The sequence below is a fragment of the Bombina bombina genome, chromosome 7 (assembly GCF_027579735.1).
Source record: "Bombina bombina isolate aBomBom1 chromosome 7, aBomBom1.pri, whole genome shotgun sequence".
Taxonomy (NCBI): Eukaryota; Metazoa; Chordata; class Amphibia; order Anura; family Bombinatoridae; genus Bombina; species Bombina bombina.
Window position 1 is genome coordinate 404806637 of NC_069505.1, and position 22056 is coordinate 404828692.

A 22056-nucleotide genomic window follows, 5' to 3' on the forward strand; every position below is an offset into this window, starting at 1 on the left:
AATCTTGGCAGCAAATGATCAGATCCAATACGCATGCGGTAATTGTGAACGCGCGAACGACATCAATGAACTTTCATTGTACTCCGCGCATGCGCATTAGATTCAAGCAGGCTGTGACGTAGCTTTCTGGCCGCCTATCGGCCAGAAAGACTATTGGTTAATAGAAACAACGTGACCAGGAAATAAAGTTACTGAGCAGAGACGGGCTGAATTGAAGAGTAAAAAAATGTACGGATAAATGCGGCGAAAATGGTATTTATGTGCACAATATAAAAAAATCATGAATGAAACTTCTAATGATTTTTAATAAATTGAGTCAATATGCATAGCTGATTAGATAAGTTTACTTTTACTTTAAGTGTCTTTTTTTTCTTTTTATTGAAACATGCATGTAGATTAAAATTAGTTTAATATAGAGCAACATTCTCAATATTGTACAGTAACAAATTGCTACAAGTAGAAAACCCTTTATCCAAACTGCTTGGGACCGGAAAAGGGTTGGATTTTGGAATAGTTTGGATTTTGGAATATTTATATATTTGCTTCTGTAAAATGGGGCAGTTTGGAGAGGGGATGGGACCAAGTGTAAACAACATCTTATGTCATTTAGGTAATAATTACATGTCATAATACAGCTTATACATGTGACCTAAAGCTGGTTTTATATGTTTAAATGGACATAATACTCATATGCTGAATCCCTTGAAACTGATGCAGTATAACTGTAAAAAGCTGACAGGAAAATATCACCTGAGCATCTCTATGTAAAAAAGGAAGATATTTTACCTCACAATCTCCTCAGCTCAGCAGAGTAAGTGCTGTGTAAAAAGTTATACTCAGCTGCAGCCCAGCTGCAGGTAAAAAAAAAAAAAGAAGAAATGAACAGCAGCCAATCAGCATCAACAGTGCTGAGGTCATGAACTCTTTTACTGTGATCTCATGAGATTTCATTGTAAACTTCCTTACACTGAATAGGGAAATAACATTAGTGTGCATGAGGCTCATCCCTTCGGCTGTCCCGGGACAGACATACTGATTTGCTGCTTAGAAATCCTTTACAATGGGAGGTGGCTACTGAGGAACTTTTGAGGTAAAATATCTTTCTTTTTTACATAGAGATGTTCAGGTGATATTTTCTAGTCAGCTTTTTACAGCTATGCTGCATCACTTTCAAGTGTTTAAACATTTGGGTATCATGGCCCTTTAATACTTTCGTATACATAGTTTGATAGTACAGTACTGTAATACGAAAGGGTAATATTTGTTCTTTTAAATACATTTAGACTGTTATCTGCATTATAGAGCACACAGACCAAGCCAAAGACACAGACAGAGAAGCTTGTGACTTATAGGCAAACGTCATGTTTGATAATTTCATTTAAAAAAATATATATATAATAATTAAAAAAATTGTATTTCAGCATAAGTTTGGATTTTGAAATGTCAGATATGGGGATTTGTAGCTGTATAAAGTTTCAAGAATTTCCATTACATGTGAGTGCCTTGTATTAAATATGAACCCAGTTTTCTTAAAGGGACATGAAACCCAAAATGTATCTTTCATAATTCTGATAGAGCATATAGTTTAAATAACTTTCCAATTCTCAAATTTGCTTCATTCTCTTTGTATCCTTTGTTGAAGTAGCAACAATGCACTACTGTGAGCTAGCTAAGCACATCGGGTGAGACATTGATTAGAGGCATATATGTAAAGCCACAGATAAGTAGCTAGTTGCTGGTAGCCAATTGCTACTCCTGACCTTACCTAGGTATGCTTTTCAACAAAGGATATCAAGAAAACAAAATTAGGTCATAGAAGTAAATTGGAAAGTTGTTTAAAACTGCCTGTTCTATCGGAATCATGAAAGTTTAAGTTCGAATTAACTTTTCCATTAAGGGATAGATTACAAGTGGAGCACTAAGTTATTGTGTGCCCGTAAAAGGGCAAATTTGCCCATTAACGAGCGCACGTTAAATAACCAGCCATTACATTTTCAGTGCTGTTTTTTTTTCTAATGCCCCACATCCCCTCACTTGAACCCCTTATAACAGCTTTGTGCAGTTTAAAAAAAAGTAAAACTTTTATTTTTATTTTTTAAAAAGGAACTGAACACTTTATTATGGGGGCAATTTGGGGACATTTTTTTTAAATTAACCAGAGGTCTGACCTCTGATTAATTTCGCTTGGCGCAAAGTGCTTCGCGAGCTTGTGATAGCATTAACCAGCCACTTGTAATGGCTGGTTATTTAATGTGCGCCCGTAAACAAGCAAATTTGCCCCTTTAAGGGCGCATGTTAAATTAGCACTCCACTTGTAATCTAGGCCTATGTGTTTAATCCATGCAAAAAGTTTAAAATAGCTAAAGTCCCACAGAGGAGCTGCTACACATTGTACAATAGTCTCGCGAGTCTGCCATGAGGTGTAGACTTGGCACAGACAAACAGAAGCAGTCTGATATCTGTATACATCAGTATACGTCTAAAACTTTGGGGCTTGGTTAGGAGACTGAAAATCAGCACAATGTTATTTAAAACTAAGCAAAACTATACATTGTTAAAAAAACACTCCCAGATGGGCTGTATAAATGGATCATCTACAAAACATTTATGCAAAGAAAAATCTAGTGTACAAATTGCAATGCCCCTTTAATAATGATTTTTACAAAGTGGCTTTCTCACACACTCCTTAAAGGGACATGCCACCCACATTTTTTCTTTTATGATTTAGAAAGAAAATGCAATTTTAAACATCTTTCTAATTTACTTATATTATCTAATTTGTTTTATTCTCTTGATATTCTTTGATGAAAAGCATATCTAGATATGCTCACTAGCTGCTGATTGGTTGCTGCACATAGAAGCCTCGTGTGATTGGCTCACCATGTGCATTGCTTTTTCTTCAACTAAGGATATTTAAAAAATTAAGCAAAATAAATAATGGAAGTAAATTGTAATGTTGTTTAAATTTATATTCTCTATCTGAATCATGAAAGAAAGATTTTGGGTTTAGTGGCCCTTTAATACTAAATAATAAACATCACTTTAAAGGGACATTAAACCCCAAAAAATTATTTCATGATTCAGATAGAAAATACAATTTTAAACAACATTCCAATTTACTTATATTATCTAATTTGCTTCATTCTTTAGATATGTTTTGTTAAAGAAATAACAGTGCACATGGGTAAACCAATCACATTAGGCATCTATGTGCAGCCACCAATCAGAAGCTACTGAGCCTATCTAGATATGCTTTTCATGAAAGAATATCAAGCTAATGAAGCAAATTAGATAATAGAAGTAAATTAGAAAGATGTTTAAAATTGTATTCTCCATCTGAATCATGAAAGAAAAAATGTGGGTTTAATGTCCCTTTAAAGGGAAAATAAAATAAAAATAAACTTACATGATTCAGATAGAACATATAATTGTAAACAACTTTCCAATTTATCTCTATTATCTAATTGTTTCTCATTCTCTTGGTATCCTTTGTTGAAACGCATACCTAGGTAGGCTCAGGAGCAACAGTGCACTACTAGGAGCTAGCTGTTGATTGGTGGCTGCACATATGTGCCTTATGTCATTGGCTCACCTGACGTGTTCAGCTAGATCCAATAGTGCATTGTTACTCCTTCAACAAACGATACCAAGAGAATGAAGCAAAGTTGATAAAAGAATTACATTGAAAAGTTGTTGAAAACTGTAAGTTCTATCTGAATCACGGAAGAAAAGAATGTGTTTCCTTTCCTTTTTAATGTAAAAGAAAAAGTAATTACATTTTTTACTACTACCACATGACAACAGGTGCCATACGCCACGAACACTATAGCGTAAGTCTGAGTTTTCCTGCTGTGTTGCTACCTTTATGTCTAAACAACTGAACGCAAATCTGCAACATTTCTTACCAGAACTTTTGAGGTATATGCACTGTTAATGCCAACAGCATGAACCAGAACATCTAAGGTTTTCGCTGGAAGTGCGTCAGGGTCTGGGATCTCTTTATAGTGCACATCGCTAAGATAAGCCTGCACTACAGTCATTCGATTGGTTGTTAACGTTCCAGTCTTGTCAGAGCAGATTGCTGTCGCATTTCCCATAGTCTCACAAGCATCTAAATGCCTTACTAAGTTGTTATCTTTCATCATTTTCTGTAATGAGAGTAAAATCAATTGAAAAATATCCATTTTCAGAGAGCTGTCACTAAAATGGGGCGAGCAGTATTCCAATCCATCAGTAAATACCTTTTGTCCAATTCTTTAGCCATAACCTACTGAAAAAATGTTTGTTCCATTTCAAACACCAGTTATTGACTGTTTGTCCATGTTTGAAAAACATTTTAACACATTGACATTTAAAAAATATATTATTTTTGGTTTAATAAGAAGATTCAAATATTGCTTAAAGGGACACCGAACCCAATTTTCTTTTATGATTCAGATAGAGCAGCAATTTGAAGCAATTTTCTAATTTACTCCTTTTATCAATTTTTCTTCGTTCTCTTTGCATCTTTATTAGAATTAGCAGGTATAAAAAGCTTACGAGCTGGCCCATCTTTTGTTCAGAACCTGGGTAGCACTTGCTGATTGGTGGAAAAATGCAGACACCAATTAGCAAGCCCTATCTAGGGTACTAAACCAAAAATGAGCTGGCTCATAAGCTCACATTCCTGCTTTTTTTTAATAAAGATATCAAAAGAACGAAGAAACATTTATAATAGGAGTAAATTAGAAAGTTGCTTCTAATTGCTGCTCTATCTGAATTATGAAAGAAAAAAAATTGGGTTCAGTGTCCCTTTAAATCTCTTTTAAAAATGATAACACTTTTACTCATCTTAAATAAGATCATCAGAAGAATTATATTTATAAAAGCTTTGGTTATAGAACGTGTGTTAAAAACAGATGAAATATATATTTGAATCTGATTAGGTGAATAAAGCCAAACTCAAGAACTTACTTTAACTGAGTAAGCCAGAGAAATAGTGACTGCAAGAGGAAGGCCCTCAGGAACAGCTACTACCAAAACCGTCACACCGATAATGAAAAACTTAACAAAGTACTGGATGTAGATGGGAGTGCACTCCGGCAACCATTGCTTCTTCTGGACGACGAAAGTGTCAATAGCAAAGTACAGCACCAAGATAATGACTGTTATGGCCGACATAACCAAACCTGCAGGGACAGAGAGAAAAGATTACGTAACTGAAACAGTAACTTGCATCTTCTCAAAAGGGTTTTTACATTTTTTTTAAATATAACAGTGTTATTAGTGATAGAATATGAAACATAACCACACTCATATTCATACACACACTCATACACACACACTCATATATTTATACACACACATATAAATGTACACTCATATATTCATACACACACTCATAAATGCACACTCATATATTCATACACACACTCATATATTTATACACACACTCATAAATACACACTCATATAGCCATACACACACACTCATATATTTCTACACACACTTATACACACACACTCATATATTTATACACATACTCATAAATGCACATTCATATATTTATACACACACTCATAAATACACACTCATATATTCATACACGCACTCATATATTTATACACACACTCATACACACACACTCATATATTTATACACACACATATATTTATACACACACTCATAAATGCACACTCATATATTTATACACACACACTCATATATTTATACACACACTAATAAATACACACTCATATATTCATACACACACTCATACACACACACTCATATATTTATACACACACACTCATTTATTTATACACACACTTATACACACACACTCATATATTTATACACACACTCATAAATGCACACTCATATATTCATACACACACACTCATATATTTATACACACACACTCATAAATGCACACTCATATATTCATACACACACTCAAACATACACACACTCATATATTCATACACACTCTCATACATACACACACTCATATATTCATACACACACTTATACACACACACTCATATATTCATACACACTCTCATACATATACACACTCATATTCATACACACTCTCATACATACACACACTCATATTCATACACACACTCATATATTCATACACACTCTCATACATACACACACTCATATATTCATACACACACTTATACACACACACTCATATTCATACACACTCTCATACATACACACACTCATATATTCATACACACTCTCATACATACACACTCATATATACATACACAAACTTATACATACACACTTATATATTTATACATACACAGTTACACACTCATATATTCATATACACATGCACAAGAGAAAGGCCTCTCTCCGTATTGAGCTTGAGTGCCCTTGTTTCTGGTTAGCCTTTTATAGCTAATAGTGGATATAATTGCAAGCTTTTAGGACACAGAAGTCCCTTCGTCTGGCATGGGTTGTAGGTAGGGATGGGATAATCCTGTGGACATTTGTTTTGGACAATCGAATGTTGATAAGAAAGAAAATCCATTAAAATTCGATAATCAAATGTTATTTCCGGTTATCGAATGTTAGAATGTTGTACAAAGATTTGAAATTCGAAACGAATGAACGAATACGTTAAAATGTGATTATTTTTTCGAATGTTGCAAAATATTCGCCCATCCCTAGTACTAGGTTAATAATATTTTAAATAATAAGTTTGAATTTCCCTGCTTTTTTCACATTTTAGAGAGATCTAAATTGTGACATTAACATACATTTATTGCCATTTAACCCCTTAAGGACCAACGACGTACAGAGTACGTCCTACAAATGTTGTTGGTCTTTGAAAGCGGTGGAAGCGATCCTGATCACTTCCAGCCGCTTTCATGTTATTGCAGTGATGCCTCGATATTGAGACATCCAGCAATAACATTTCTTAGCCACCCAATGCAGAGAGAGACACTCTGTGGTCCTCTCTGCATCGGCCATCGATGGCCACGATAGTTGGTGGGTGGGAGTCGATGTGGGAGACGGGTGGGCGGCCATCCATGGTAGGCTGCAAGTCAGAGGGGGGCGGGATCTTTACCGGGACCGCGCATGCACGGGGGCAGGAGCAGGTGGGAAGCTACACTATGGAACAAAAAAATAAATTCATACGGTGGGGGAAAGGACAGGGGAGGGTGGGAATTTTTGCCTAAGGGATCTGGGAGGGGGTGGGGGTTTGGATATTTAGAGGGGGCAGCTACACCTCAGACATTTTTTAATTTATATAAATAAATAGTATGTTTATGGCAAATTGGGTACTTTCAGACAGCTGCCAGTACCCAACATGATAAAGGGGGAGGGTTAGAGAGCTGTTTGGGGGGGGGGGATCAGGGAGGTTGGGGGCTATGAGGGGATCCTACACAGCAGAATTATGTTGTTTTTTTAAACAAAACAAAAAACTTTTATTTTAGTACTGGCATACTTTCTGCCAGTACTTAAGATGGCAAGGACAATTGTGGGGTGGGGTGGGGGAGGGAAGAGAGCTGTTTGGGAGGGATCAGGGGGTGTGATGTGTCAGGTGGGAGGCTGATCTCTAGACTAAAGCTAAAATTAACCCTGCAAGCTCCCTACAAGCTACCTAATTAACCCCTTCACTGCTAGACATAATACATGTGTGGTGTGCAGCGGCATTTAGCGGCCTTCTAATTACCAAAAAGCAACGCCAAAGCCATATAAGTCTGCTATTTCTGAACAAAGGGGATCCCAGAGAAGCATTTACAACCATTTGTGCCATGATTGCACAAGCTGTTTGTAAATAATTTCAGTGAGAAACCTAAAATTGTGAAATATTTAACTTTTTTTTTATTTGATCGCATTTGGCAGTGAAATGGTGGCATGAAATATACCAAAATGGGCCTAGATCAATACTTTGGGTTGTCTACTACACTACACTAAAGCTAAAATTAAGCCTATAAGCTCCCTACATGCTCCCTAATTGACCCCTTCATTGCTGGGCATAACACACGTGTGGTGCGCAGTGGCATTAAGCGGCCTTCTAATTACCAAAAAGCAACGCCAAAGCCATATAAGTCTGCTATTTCTGAACAAAGGGGATCCCAGAGAAGCATTTGCCATAAATGCACAAGCTGTTTGTAAATAATTTCAGTGAGAAACCTAAAATTGTGAAAAAGTGTGTTTTTTTCCATTCTTTCCTCATATTTTATAATTTTTTTATAGTAAATTATAAGATATGATGAACATAATGGTATCTTTGGAAAGTCCATTTAATGGAGAGAAAAACTATATATAATATGTGTGGGTACAGTGAATAAGTAAAAAGAAAATTACAGCTAAACACAAACACCTAAAAAATTTAAAAATAGCCTTGGTCCCAAACGGTCAGAAAATGGAAAAGTGTTGTGGTCCTTAAGGGGTTAATAGTGTAGTCATTATAATCAAAGGAGTTGTGAAGTCTGTAATTCTCCATTTAGTACCTGCAATTGTTATTCTCACAGGCTATTATTCTTCATGGCCACTAGAGTGAAGTGTTCTGTAACAGGACGAATCCCTGCATTTGATATCGTCCCAGTTTCACTAACACAATGGCCCCATTTGTGGGGCCATTGTGGTTCAGGTGCGCTCATGAGTATGACCGCTGCTTCTTAATGTAGAGAGGTTGCGAACCATAGACAACCCAGACTTGTTTGTCCAGGATGACTGACAAGCCCTGTGCAGGCAATCATAAATTCCAGCTGATGTTGGTATGGAGGCCCTTAATTCTTGAGGACAGGTTCCCTCTATGAGAACATTGTCTGCATGGAGATTAATAAATGGGGCCAATATGTTGAAGAGAAAGCATGCTGTACAAAGTGTATGTATAGAGTTGCCATCCAGCCAGTATTTTACATACATCCAAACTTAGATGTAATCTTGCAATATCCCACGGATTTCAGGTGTTGCATTATTACATAAAGTTATGAAGCAAACATTTCCACCCTCCATCTAAGAATGACCTGCTCTCCGCATCTTCATTTATCACCTCTTCCCATGCTATACTGCAGGACTTCTCTCAAACGGCACCTACCCTCTGGAACGCTCTCCCTTGTACTGTCAGACTTTCCCCTAATCTGCCTTCTTTTAAATGCTCCCTAAAGACATTTTTGTTCAGGGAAGCCTACCACCCAACTCAGTAACAAAATTTTTCCACTTACCTAACAATTGCCTTCATCTAACTCAGTATTAAGATCATTCTCACCCTTGCAGTCCTCACCTTCTGTTGACCACCCTTCTACCGTTCTAGATTTCCACAAGAATAAGGCCCTCAACTCCTCCTGTATTTTTTTGTCAAATTTTGTCATGTCTCTGACAAGTATTGCATTATTGTTTTATTTAAACAAATTGTACCCATGGACAGCGCTACGGAATATGTTGGTGCTTTATAAATAAAGTATAATAATAATAATAATAAATATGGAAGTCTTCCCACTGTATGCCTAAAGACTGGCTAGATTAGAGGGGAGATTGGTTCTTATTGCTATTCTATAATATAGTTCCTTTTCAAACAGAAATGAATTATTTAGTAAGAACTTGGTAAAATCCATTATACATTGGAGTTTGGTTTTATCTGTTACGGGTAAAGTAAGAAATTGGGTAAAACAGACATTACCCAAGCGGCTGTGGGTAAAGCCTGATGTACTGTAATTCCCCCATCTACACTATTTATTTTGCCTCCACCTGGGGGATTCAAAGAAGGTGCCCTGCCGATGCTCTGGCATCCACCCCAAGTGAACCTTGGGGAAGGAGGTTTAAAAGGGGCGCTTGGGTAATGTCAGTTTTACCAGGGTAATCCTAGGATTACCCAATATCTGAATTTACCCATAACATATCCATATAATAATATTTTGCAAGAAGATGATGAGGGCTGAGATAATGTTGTCAGCTTGTTTGTATTTAACAAACACTACTTTTTATTTGAAAGAGAGCTCTACTTGCTATATTTGCCTCAAACTAGACCTATTTCAGGACAAAACAACCACTTATTTTGTTATATATACAAATGGGAAAGATTGTCATTTTTGATAAAACAATTCATACAACCAGAGAATTAAATGATGTTCAGGTATATTGATGACATCCTTATAATCTGGATATGGGAAGAGTTTCTTATTAAAGAGTTAAAGGGACAGTTTACTCAAATATTTTCTCCCCTTTAATTTGTTCCCAATGATCCACTTTACCTGCTGGAGTGTATTAAATTGTTTACAAGTTGCTCCTTTACCCTTATATTGGCATTTGAAATTGTTAATTTAGCATGTGGTATCCCCACCTATTCTGAAAGTTTGTGGCCGCGCGTACCAGCTATAGATAAGATTTGTAAACACAGCCAGCAGAAGAAATTACACTTCCAGTGTGATAAAGCAGAGATAAGGTAATAAAATGTTGATTTTCCATTGTTCTCTCAAAGTATTGGTGATTGTTTTAAGGACAGATATAAGATAAAGAAGCAGGTATAAGTACACAATGTGATACAGTAATGAGATCTGATTATACCTACAAGCTCAACCCATTTTATTAGGCTGTGGCTTCAAAACACAAAATCAAAGCTTTAATATACAGAAATAAACCTTAAAAAGCTAATTTTCATACATTTTTTACTCTGCAGTTGGTAAAAAAAGCAATTGTAAACACATTAAGGGAAAAACTATTTTACAGTATACTGTCCCTTTAACAAATCAGATTAAATATGTATTTGAATAAAATACACAATAATGAGTACAGAATATTTCTTAAACTTCATGGTAATTCATGACAAGGGGTGAATCGTCAGAAAATGATTGTGTAAATACACCTACAGAATAAAGCATTTCTAAACCATCCCAAATGGATTAGAAACATTCCAAATGGGAAAAAATTATGCATGTGCAGAAATTAATCAAGGGATAAGGACATTGAGGAGGAACCTTGTGGAATATAATGGCTGCAAACATATTGGCATTTAAGCATATAACAGGCTTAAAATCATTAAGATGGAACTTAATATTAATACCTAAAATGAAACAAATAAGAGGGGTAATTGTCAGTAGTGATGCATTGCACCATGCCTCTACCCTGCACTAATACGCTTAGTCCACATTTCACATAGTGAGAATGTGTCTCACACAGCAGGCCTATTACTGAGCACCACATTTTGGTGACCACATGGAACAACAGCCTTGAGACGTATTTTGAGAGTGACAGTCATTGGAGGATTGCAGAGTTTAAAAGATCAGGTACAGACTTATCTTATATACACAAAGTCTCCAGGGTCAAGCTGTAGATAATATACTAAACTTATACAGCCATACTATATGTATTCAAACCACCTCAAACATATGGTTTGTCTTTCTATATTATATTTCTCCATGGTACTTATACAGCTGCTCTGTGGTGCATAGATTGCTCTTGAAAGCACCTTAAAAGGGCTGAGTATTTTCAGACTAACCCCTAGACAAGGGAGTAAGGGTATATTACTAATGGTTTGAACTAACAAGTAAGATTATGCAGTTGTCAACTATTTTGGAACATTGTGTGCTTAGGTTTTTTTTCTTATTTTTATTTTATCTCTTTTTAGTATATCTTTTTTTTTTCCAGACTTTAACAATTCAGTCAACATTATGATTTATTAGATGTGGCTTATTAACCTGCTGACATTGCACTCATTATATTCCTAGATAGATTAGACAGATAGATATACAGTGTGTATATATTATATATATATATATATATATATATATATATATATATATATATATAATTTCACAGAAACCCTGTAAGATGTGCTCGCCTGTAAGTCCGGTGCGAGAACACGGAACCGACACGATAGAGCGTGGGCGGGGACACACCCCCTTGATACGATCCTAGGATAGACTGCTAGTCCGGGCGGAACTGACAAGCATGCCCCAATGAAATGTACACATCAAACAACGAAGAATAGCGCTCATACCATTTGGGATTTCAAAGCACCCTCTGAAAGGATATGATGAATAGGAGACTCCAGGCAAGGCTTTTCTTAAAAAATATCAAACTTTATTCCTTAAAATGGAAGGTATAACAGACATCCAAACGAAAAGAGCCAGCAGCAACAACAATGAACAAGTGCGCATGGGCACGAAACGCGTCTGCGTGGAGATCAGCTCTAACACCTGATTGTTGTTGCTGCTGGCTCTTTTCGTTTGGATGTCTGTTATACCATCCGTTTTAAGGAATAAAGTTTGATATTTTTTAAGTAAAGCCTTGCCTGGAGTCTCCTATTCATCATATCCTTTCAGAGGGTGTTTTGAAATCCCAAATGGTATGAGCGCTATTCTTCTTTGTTTGATGTATATATATATATATATATATATATATATATATATATATATATATATACATATTTATGCTCTGATGCAATGTTAACTAAAAACGTACATTTAAAGTTAAACTAACAATAAGTTCATATTTCTTTACAACTGATACTGAAGTATCACTGGATGATAGAGGAAACTCTTACAGAAAAAGTTTATTCATCACAAAAACATTTATTTTACTTCATCAAGTTGCCAATAAAAGGTTGGAGTTCCTTGTATAAGCTTGAAGCAATCATTCTTTCAAAAAACATTGTTGTAATGTAACAACTGCACTCATACTAAACATATCACCAGCATGTATTACAGGGTTGCATCTATGTAACAGGTGTGCAATTATAGGAAATATACAACTAGCATGTGCCTCTATCACAGGAAGTATACAACTAGCATGTGTCTCAATAGCAGGAAGTATACTTCCAGCATATATCTATAACAGGAAATATTTAACTAGCATTTGTATCTATAACAAGAAGTATACAACTACCGTATGTATCTATAACAGGAAGTATACAACTAGCATGTGTCTCTATAACAGGAAGCATACAACTAACATTTGTCTCTATAACGAGAAGTATATAACTAGCGTATGTCTCTATAACAGGAAGTATACAACTAGCATGTGTCTCTATAACAGGAAGTATACAACTAGCATGTGTCTCTATAACAGGAAGTATACAACTAGCATTTGTCTCTATAACAAGAAGTATATAACTAGCGTATGTCTCTATAACAGGAAGTATACAACTAGCATGTGTCTCTATAACAGGAAGTATACAACTAGCATATGTCTCTATAACAGGAAGTATACAACTAGCATGTGTCTCTATAACAGGAAGTATACAACTAGCATTTGTCTCTATAACAAGAAGTATATAACTAGCGTATGTCTCTATAACCGGAAGCATACAACTAGAATGTGTCTCTATAACAGGAAGTATACAACTAGCATGTGTCTCTATAACAGGAAGTATACAACTAGCATGTGTCTCTATAACAGGAAATATTCAACTAGCATTTGTCTCTATAACAGGAAGTATACAACTAGAGTATGTCTCTATAACAGGAAGTATACAACTAGCATGTGTCTCTATAACAGGAAATATTCAACAAGCATTTGTCTCTATAACAGGAAGTATACAACTAGTATATGTCTCTATAACAGGAAGTATACAACTAGAGTATGTCTCTATAACAGGAAGTATACAATTAGCATATGTCTCTATAACAGGAAGTATACAACTAGCGTATGTCTCTATAACAGGAAGTATACAACTAGCATATGTCTCTATAACAGGAAGTATACAACTAGCATATGTCTCTATAACATGAAGTATACAACTAGCATATGTCTCTATAACAGGAAGTATACAACTAGCATATGTCTCTATAACAATAAGTATACAACTAGCGTATGTCTCTATAACAGGAAGTATACAACTAGCGTATGTCTCTATAACAGGAAGTATACAACTAGCATATGTCTCTATAACATGAAGTATACAACTAGCATATGTCTCTATAACATGAAGTATACAAATAGCATATGTCTCTATAACAGGAAGTATACAACTAGCATGTGTCTCTATAACATGAAGTATACAACTAGCATATGTCTCTATAACAGGAAGTATACAACTAGCGTATGACTCTATAACAGGAAGTACACAACTAGCATATGTCTCTATAACAGGTAGTATACAACTAGCGTATGTCTCTATAACAGGAAGTATACAACTAGCATATGTCTCTATAACAGGAAGTATACAACTAGCGTATGACTCTATAACAGGAAGTATACAACTAGCGTATGTCTCTATAACAGGAAGTATACAACTAGCATATGTCTCTATAACAGGCAGTATACAACTAGCGTATGACTCTATAAAAGGAAGTATACAACTAGCATATGTCTCTATAACAGGAAGTATACAACTAGCATGTGTCTCTATAATAGGAAGTATACAACTAGCGTATGTCTCTATAACAGGAAGTATACAACTAGCATATGTCTCTATAACAGGCAGTATACAACTAGCGTATGACTCTATAAAAGGAAGTATACAACTAGCATATGTCTCTATAACAGGAAGTATACAACTAGCATATGTCTCTATAACAGGAAGTATACAACTAGCTTATATCTCTATAACAGGTAGTATAAAACTAGCATATGTCTCTATAACAGGAAGTATACAACTAGCATGTGTCTCTATAATAGGAAGTATACAACTAGCATGTGTCTCTATAACAGGAAGTATACAACTAGCTTGTGTCTCTATAATAGGAAGTATACAACTAGCATATGTCTCTATAACAGGAAGTATACAACTAGCGTATGACTCTATAACAGGAAGTACACAACTAGCATATGTCTCTATAACAGGAAGTATACAACTAGCATATGTCTCTATAACAGGAAGTACACAACTAGCATGTGTCTCTATAATAGGAAGTATACAACTAGCATGTGTCTCTATAACAGGAAGTATACAACTAGATTGTGTCTCTATAATAGGAAGTATACAACTAGCATGTGTCTCTATAATAGGAAGTATACAACTAGCATGTGTCTCTATAACAGGAAGTATACAACTAGCATGTGTCTCTATAACAGGAAGTATACAACTAGCTTGTGTCTCTATAATAGGAAGTATACAACTAGCATGTGTCTCTATAATAGGAAGTATACAACTAGCATGTGTCTCTATAACAGGAAGTATACAACTAGCATGTGTCTCTATAATAGGAAGTATACAACTAGCATGTGTCTCTATAACAGGAAGTATACAACTAGCTTGTGTCTCTATAATAGGAAGTATACAACTAGCATATGTCTATTTAACAAGAATTATACAACTATATAACAGATGTATACACAAGCATGTATCCATATAACTGGATGTGTACCATTACCATACTTCTCTATAATGTAAAATACAAAAAATGTTACCTACCTGCTTTTCCAATCTGTACTGCCAGTTTGGTGAGTTTGCCCTGCAGCACAGACTTCTCTTTTTTGTGCGGATTTGATTTCTTTTTGTCTTTCTCATCTCCGTCTCCACCCTCTGCACTTTTCAGGGGCTGCATTTCCATAGCTGCTGCACCATCTTGCTGTTTGGCTACCAGAACAAAAGTTGAGATGATCATGTCATTATTTTTACTTCAACACCAAGATATTTTTGTTCACTTCCTTCAGACAAACCATTTTGCTTTTATATATATTTATTTCAATAGTGCAACCTTCACAAACATATTCCGTATTTTACCTTCAATGAACTTCTGCAAATACATGTCATGCTCCTTTATAGGTTTATCAGAAGTAGAAGTTTGCATTTGTATAAAATGAATATGAAACTGAAAGTAAGGGTACAATTATCTAAAACTCTCCGCTCTGGTGAGAATACTAAGAAGTTTAATCTGTACTTCAATATTCCTCAAAGAAGTTTTAAAAGGCAATTTTTAGCTTGAGAGTAGGGATGGGCGAATGTGTTTATATTCGAATTTGAATGTTAGAACAAATGTTATTGTAGAATTTCGATTTACATAATAGAATGTTAATAAGAATGAATATTCTTAAACATTCTATAATCTAATGCTATTTACAGTTTTCAAATGTCCCTTTCGAATTTGAATGTTTAGAATTAGATTGAATGTCCACATTCAAAATTTTGAAGTTCAATAGTTCATGTGGTAGGGAATGAAGTAAATTGATACATAATAGATACAAACATATCAATTTGAATGTTTCTATTTCGAATATTACATTTAAAGAAAACTTTAGAAATACTATTACAAATATATAAATTTGAATTTTTCTAATTCAAATATTGCATAATTCAAATCGAATTATTAGAAGATTTGAATTAAATATTACATTTAAAGAAAGCATTAGAAATACTATTACATTAAACGAATGTTAGAATGTTGTACAAACATTCAAAATGCGAAACAAACAAACAAATGTGTTAAAATTCGTTTCATTTTTTTAATATTGCAAAACATTGGCCCATCCCTACTTGAGAGCAGCTTATCTTGCTATGCAGGTTCTGAATATGAAGAAAAGACACCTACATTGCAATATAATGCTCAAAAAAGCATAAAAGATTTTGTGCAATTTCTTTACCTACCAGAAAGGTTTTGATTATTAGACCCAAAGGGTCACCATTAACAGTATATTGCAGTCCTCAATATAATGACAATAAGGAAATTACCTCAACTCTGTTTCAAACACAAAATGGTCTTAACATACTAGAACGATCATTGTCTAGATCAGGGATGGGGAACCTTGGCACTGCTGGTGTTTCAGAACTACATTACCCATGATGCTTAGGCACTCTGAAGTCCAGTTGAGCATCATGGGAAATGTAGTTCTGAAACATCTGGAGGGCCAAGGCTCCCCATCTCTGGTCTAGATGACCATTCTTGTGTATTAGGGCCCAATGATTTATAACTCTTTGCTCAGGCAAAATTATCTAATGAGTCTTGTCAGTACAGCAAGGCCCCTCTAAGAAATTTAGTAATGCAAAATTTAGCTTGAGAGCTGTTTATCTCACTATACAGGGCTCTAGATATTGAGAAGAGACTCCTGCATTACAATATAAAGTCTAAAAAAAAATCCCAAAGATTTTGCGTGATTTCTCTCTAAACCGATGAGTTGATCATCATGTTCTAAGTGTCGTTACAGATACACTTGATGGAAGAAAGCTTTAAAAAAATCAACAATGATTGGGCAATGCTATTGAGAAAAGGTTGAAATAATGATAGGCCATGTTGAATAGTTCCTACTAATATGGGGAGAAGGAAAGTGATAGTTCTCTAGATTTACTAATGCTGATACAGCGTCTCAGATATTTCCAGTAACTGTCGAGATTAGGGAAGTCTGCATTTAGTATTATAAAACATATCAGACAGAGTAATTAAAAAATGGTACTGAAGTGGAGCTATATAAGTAATGGCTGACCTTAGCACCCAGATAGTTTGAAACTACATTTCCCATGATGCTTAGACTCTCTGCAGTCTAGTTGAGCATCATGGGAAATGTAGTTCCAAAACATTAGGGGGTGCCAAGGTTTCCCATCACTGGTCTATATGATGAATCTTAGATAGGGCATGAACATGTAGAAAAAAGGGAATCATTTTAGTATTAGCTGACATTGGATTTAGTGCTAAAAAATAGTTTTTTATTTTTCCTACTTTTTACTTTTAGAACATGCATGGCTTTCACATGATCTTAAGGGCTTAATAAAGTCTATTACAAAATCTATTAAATAAAAGGCTGCTTGACAAGGACAGAGAACATATGGTGGTAATTCATTTTTTTTAAATTTCAAAGACATTCATACAAGAAACTTATGGTACAATTCCTTTAAGTTTACCTGTGTCAGAAAACATGCCCTTTAAGATATCAGTCTGACCCTATACAAAATATTCAAGCTACTTTATGAATGAGAGAAACAACAAACCCAAGGCGTACATTACTCTATTAATTGGCGTTGCCAGAGAAGTGCAGGACTGATCCAATGTGGTCTTTTTAACCTTATTAACAATTTTAACTTTTAGCCTTTTGACACCAAGAGGTCCATTTATCAAGCTCCGTATGGAGCTTGTGGGCCCGTGTTTCTGGCGAGTCTAAAGACCGCTGCTCCATAACCCTGTCCGCCTACTCTGATGAGGCGGACAGGAATCGCCACAATTTAACCCGATCGAGTACGATCGGGTTGATTGACACCTCCCTGCTGGCGGCCGATTGGCCACGAGTCTGCAGGGGGTGGCGTTGCACCAGCAGCTCTTGTGAGTTGCTGGTGCAATGCTGAATACGGAGAGCGTATTGCTCTCCGCATTCAGCGAGGTCTTGGGGACCTGACACACACTGTCGGATCAGGTCCGCAAGACCTTTAATAAATAGGCCTCCAAGAATAGCACCTCATGCACAGAGATGGTGTCAGTCTCTAACAGCGGCACTGATTTGTAAGAGTGGATCTGTGCACAGAGCATACTACCATTCAGCAACAGGCATGTGAGCTTAGGAGCTTTCAAGAGTTAAAAAAGACTAAAGCTGTCTATTTAAATTACACTTTGAATTGCAAACTTCCTTGAACCAGTACGGTCCTGACACACTATTGACTTATATCTTATACTTTATAAGGTGTTGAGAGTCCACAAGCCATAACCTCTGAGATTTAACGTCTGCCACTCGGAGGAGGCAAAGATACCCAACATTAAATTAAACTTGCATGATTCAGATAGAGCAGGTCATTTTACAGCACTTTTCAATTCTCTATTATTTTCAAATGTTCTTCATTCTCTTGGTATCCCTTGTTGAAAATGAATACACACATTTCCTACACTAGTGGGCGCTAGCTGCTGATTGGTGCCTGCACACGCTTGTCTCTTGTGATTGGCTGACTAGATGTGTTCAGCTAACTGCCAGTAGTGCAATGCTGTTCCTTCAGCAAAGGATAACAAGAGAATGAAGCAAATTTGATAATACAAGTAAATTGGAAAGTTGTTTAAAATTAGTTTGTTCTGTTCAAATCATGAAATAAATTTTTGGAGCTTCCTGTCCCTTTGTAAGACCCATTTTCCCCTCACAGAACCAGGAATACAAGAAAGAGGATCATGGAGTACAGGGAAGAGAAAGAAATACACCCTATTGGAGTTACAAGCCTGCCACAGGTGTCGCAGGGACTTGTCCCATAGCGTCCTCGTGTTAGGTCATCGTTGTACTCCTCTGTAATATCCTCTGCTGTTTGCTTGCACAGCACTGCATGACCTCTCTACTGGAAGCAGTCTACTCCGCAGCTACTAATGCACTCACATATCTCAGAGGCCATTAGCAGGTACATCATTCAAAGGTACATGATAGCCAGGGGACACATTTATTTCAGGCAGTACCACCTTATTTCTGGTGTATGCATGAAACATGTATTGAACATATGGGGACCCTCTTGGTGAGTTCTATTTTCATCACTCACTTCTGTTACAGTGAACCGAGTTTTTATATGTGTTGGAAATGTGCTCTCATTCTATGGTAAGCGTCCGGTTTTCTATAGCGCTCGTCTGATTTTTTTCTAGACATCTTGTCAGCTATATAGTAATGCACTTTCATCTTACTATAGCGCGCTCTGGTTATTGTGTGTATATTTTAATATAGTATGTGCTGCCGAGTCGCGCTTACAATGCAGGTTGGCTTGTTTGCCTTACGTACTGTTTCCTATATAAGGCAGCAGTTTGCCAGTGCAATGGTTAACTTCTCCCCCCCCCCCCGCACTATTTCGCACCAGTGTTTTGCGTACTGAAGCATCGATTATTTTTGAATAACAACATCCTCTGCATTTCTCTTCATGTTAAATGATAAGGTTTTTTGTTTATACCCAGAGTCTGCATATTCAAACACATTTAAAGTGAAAGTAAATCTTAGCATTTGTAAAATGCTAGGATTTACCAGTGCAACAAATAAAGGGGACTTTCAGTTATGAAGTATAAAATACTTCATGAAAAAAGTTCCTTTATTTATCTTCAGCATTCGCAGCGCTGAGCACCTCAGGACACCCATGGCAGAACAGTATTTTGCAGTGAGGTGATCTTAGCCAATAGCATGCTAGCTATCCAGCATAATTCCAGCTGGCCCGCACGGCTATTGGCTAAGAGGTGGAAATGTCACCTCATTGAAAAAACTAAATTTATGCTTACCTGATAAATTTATTTATTTCCGGATATGGTGAGTCCACAGGATCATCAATTACTGTTGGAAATACCACTCCTGGCCAGCAGGAGGAGGCAAAGAGCACCACAGCAAAGCTGCCAAGTATCACTCCCCTTCCCACAATTCCCAGTCATTCGACCGATGCAGAAGGGAGCATCACAAGGTGTAGAGGTGCCTGAGGTTTAGTAAAAAAAACTGTCTTAAAATAAAGGGCGTGGCCATGGGCTTACCATATCCGGAAATAAATACATTTATCAGGTAAGCATAAATTTTGTTTTCTTTCCTAAGATATGGTGAGTCCACGGGATCATCAATTACTGTTTGGAATCAATACCCAAGCCAGAGGACACAGATGATTAGGGAGGGACAAGACAGGGAACCTAAACAGAAGGCACCACCACTTGAAGAACCTTTCTCCCAAAAGAAGCCTCAGCCGAGGCAAAAATATCAAATTAATAAAATTTGGGAAAAGTATGTAAAGAAGACCAAGTGTCAGCCTTCCAAATCTGTTCCACAGAAGCCTCATTTTTGAAAGCCCAAGAAGAGGAAACAGCCCTGGTAGAATGAGCCGTAATTCTCTCAGGAGGCTGCTGACCAGCATTCTTATACGCCAAACGAATAATACTTCTCAACCAGAGAGATAGGTAGCCGTAGCTTTCTGACCTTTGCGTTTCCTGGAAAAGCAAACAAACAATGAAGAAGACTGATGAAAGTCTTTAGTCGCCTGCAAATAGAATTTAAGAGCCCATACAACATCTAGATTGTGCAACAACCGTTCCTTATAAGAAGAAGGATTAGGGCAGAGAGAAGGAACCACAATTTCCTGATTAATATTTCTATCTGAAACCACCTTAGGAAGAAAACCAAACTTGGTACGAAGAACTGCCTTGTCTGCATGAAATATGAGATAAGGCAAATCAGACTGTAAAGCTGAGAGTTCTGATACTCTCCGAGCCGAAGAAATAGCAGTCAGAAACAAAACCTTCCAAGATAGCAACTTAATATCTATGGCATGCATTGGCTCAAACGGAGCCTGTTGCAAAACTTTAAGAACAAGATTAAGGCTCCAAGGTGGAGCAACAGATTTAAACACAGACCTGATTCTGACCAAGGCCTGACAAAAGGGTTTCACATCTGGCACATCCGCCAGACGCTTGTGTTAGAAAATGGATAGGGCAGATATCTGACCTTTCAGAGTACTCACAGACAAACCCTTCTCCAGACCTTCCTGGAGAAAGGACAAATTCTTGGAATCCTGACCCTACTCCAAGAGAATCCTTTAGATTCACACCAATGAAGATATTTACGCCATATCCTATGGTAAATCTTTCTGGTAACAGGCTTACGAGCCTGAATCATGGTCTCAATGACCGACTCAGAAAATCCTTGCTTAGATAAAATTAAGCGTTCAATCTCCAAGCAGTCAGCTTCAGAGAAATGATGTTTGGATGAAGAAAAGGACCCTGAAGTAGAAGGTCCTTCCTCAGAGGAAGACTCCATGGGGGTAGAGATGAAATTTCCACTAAGTCTGCGTACCAGATCCTGCGAGGCCACGCAGGAGCTATTACAATCACTGAAGCTCTCTCTTGCTTGATCCAAGTAATGATTCGTGGAAGGAGAGCAAAAGGAGGAAAAAGGTATGGCAACCTGAAGTTCCAAGGAACTGCCAGAGCATCTATCAAGAAGGCCTGAGGATCCCTTGAACTCGATCCATACCTTGGAAGCTTGGCGTTCTGATGAGATGCCATCAGATCCAAATCCGGTAACCCCCATTTGGCGGTTAACCTGGAGAACACCTCCAGATGGAGTTCCCACTCCCCGGGGTGAAAAGTCTGTCTGCTTAGGAAGTCTGCCTCCAAATTGTCCACTCCTGGAATGTGGATGACAGATAGGCAACAATTGTGAGCTTCCTCCCACTGAATGATCCGAGCCACCTCCTTCATGGCTAAGAAACTCTGAGTTCTCCCCTGCTGGTTGATGTAAGCCACTGAGGTTATG

At 36.8% G+C, this 22056-nt stretch overlaps 1 protein-coding gene across 1 annotated transcript in view; it reads right to left on the reverse strand.

Moving 5' to 3' along the window:
• ATP2B2 (ATPase plasma membrane Ca2+ transporting 2) overlaps positions 1-22056 on the reverse strand; it is a 403776-nt gene that overhangs the window by 176088 nt on the left and 205632 nt on the right. The window contains exons 7-9 of the mRNA XM_053689420.1: positions 15308-15472; positions 4954-5168; positions 3906-4148 (exon numbers count right to left, since the gene is read on the reverse strand). Coding sequence (XP_053545395.1) covers positions 3906-4148; positions 4954-5168; positions 15308-15472 — 623 coding nt within the window. The remainder of the gene's footprint in view (positions 1-3905; positions 4149-4953; positions 5169-15307; positions 15473-22056) is intronic.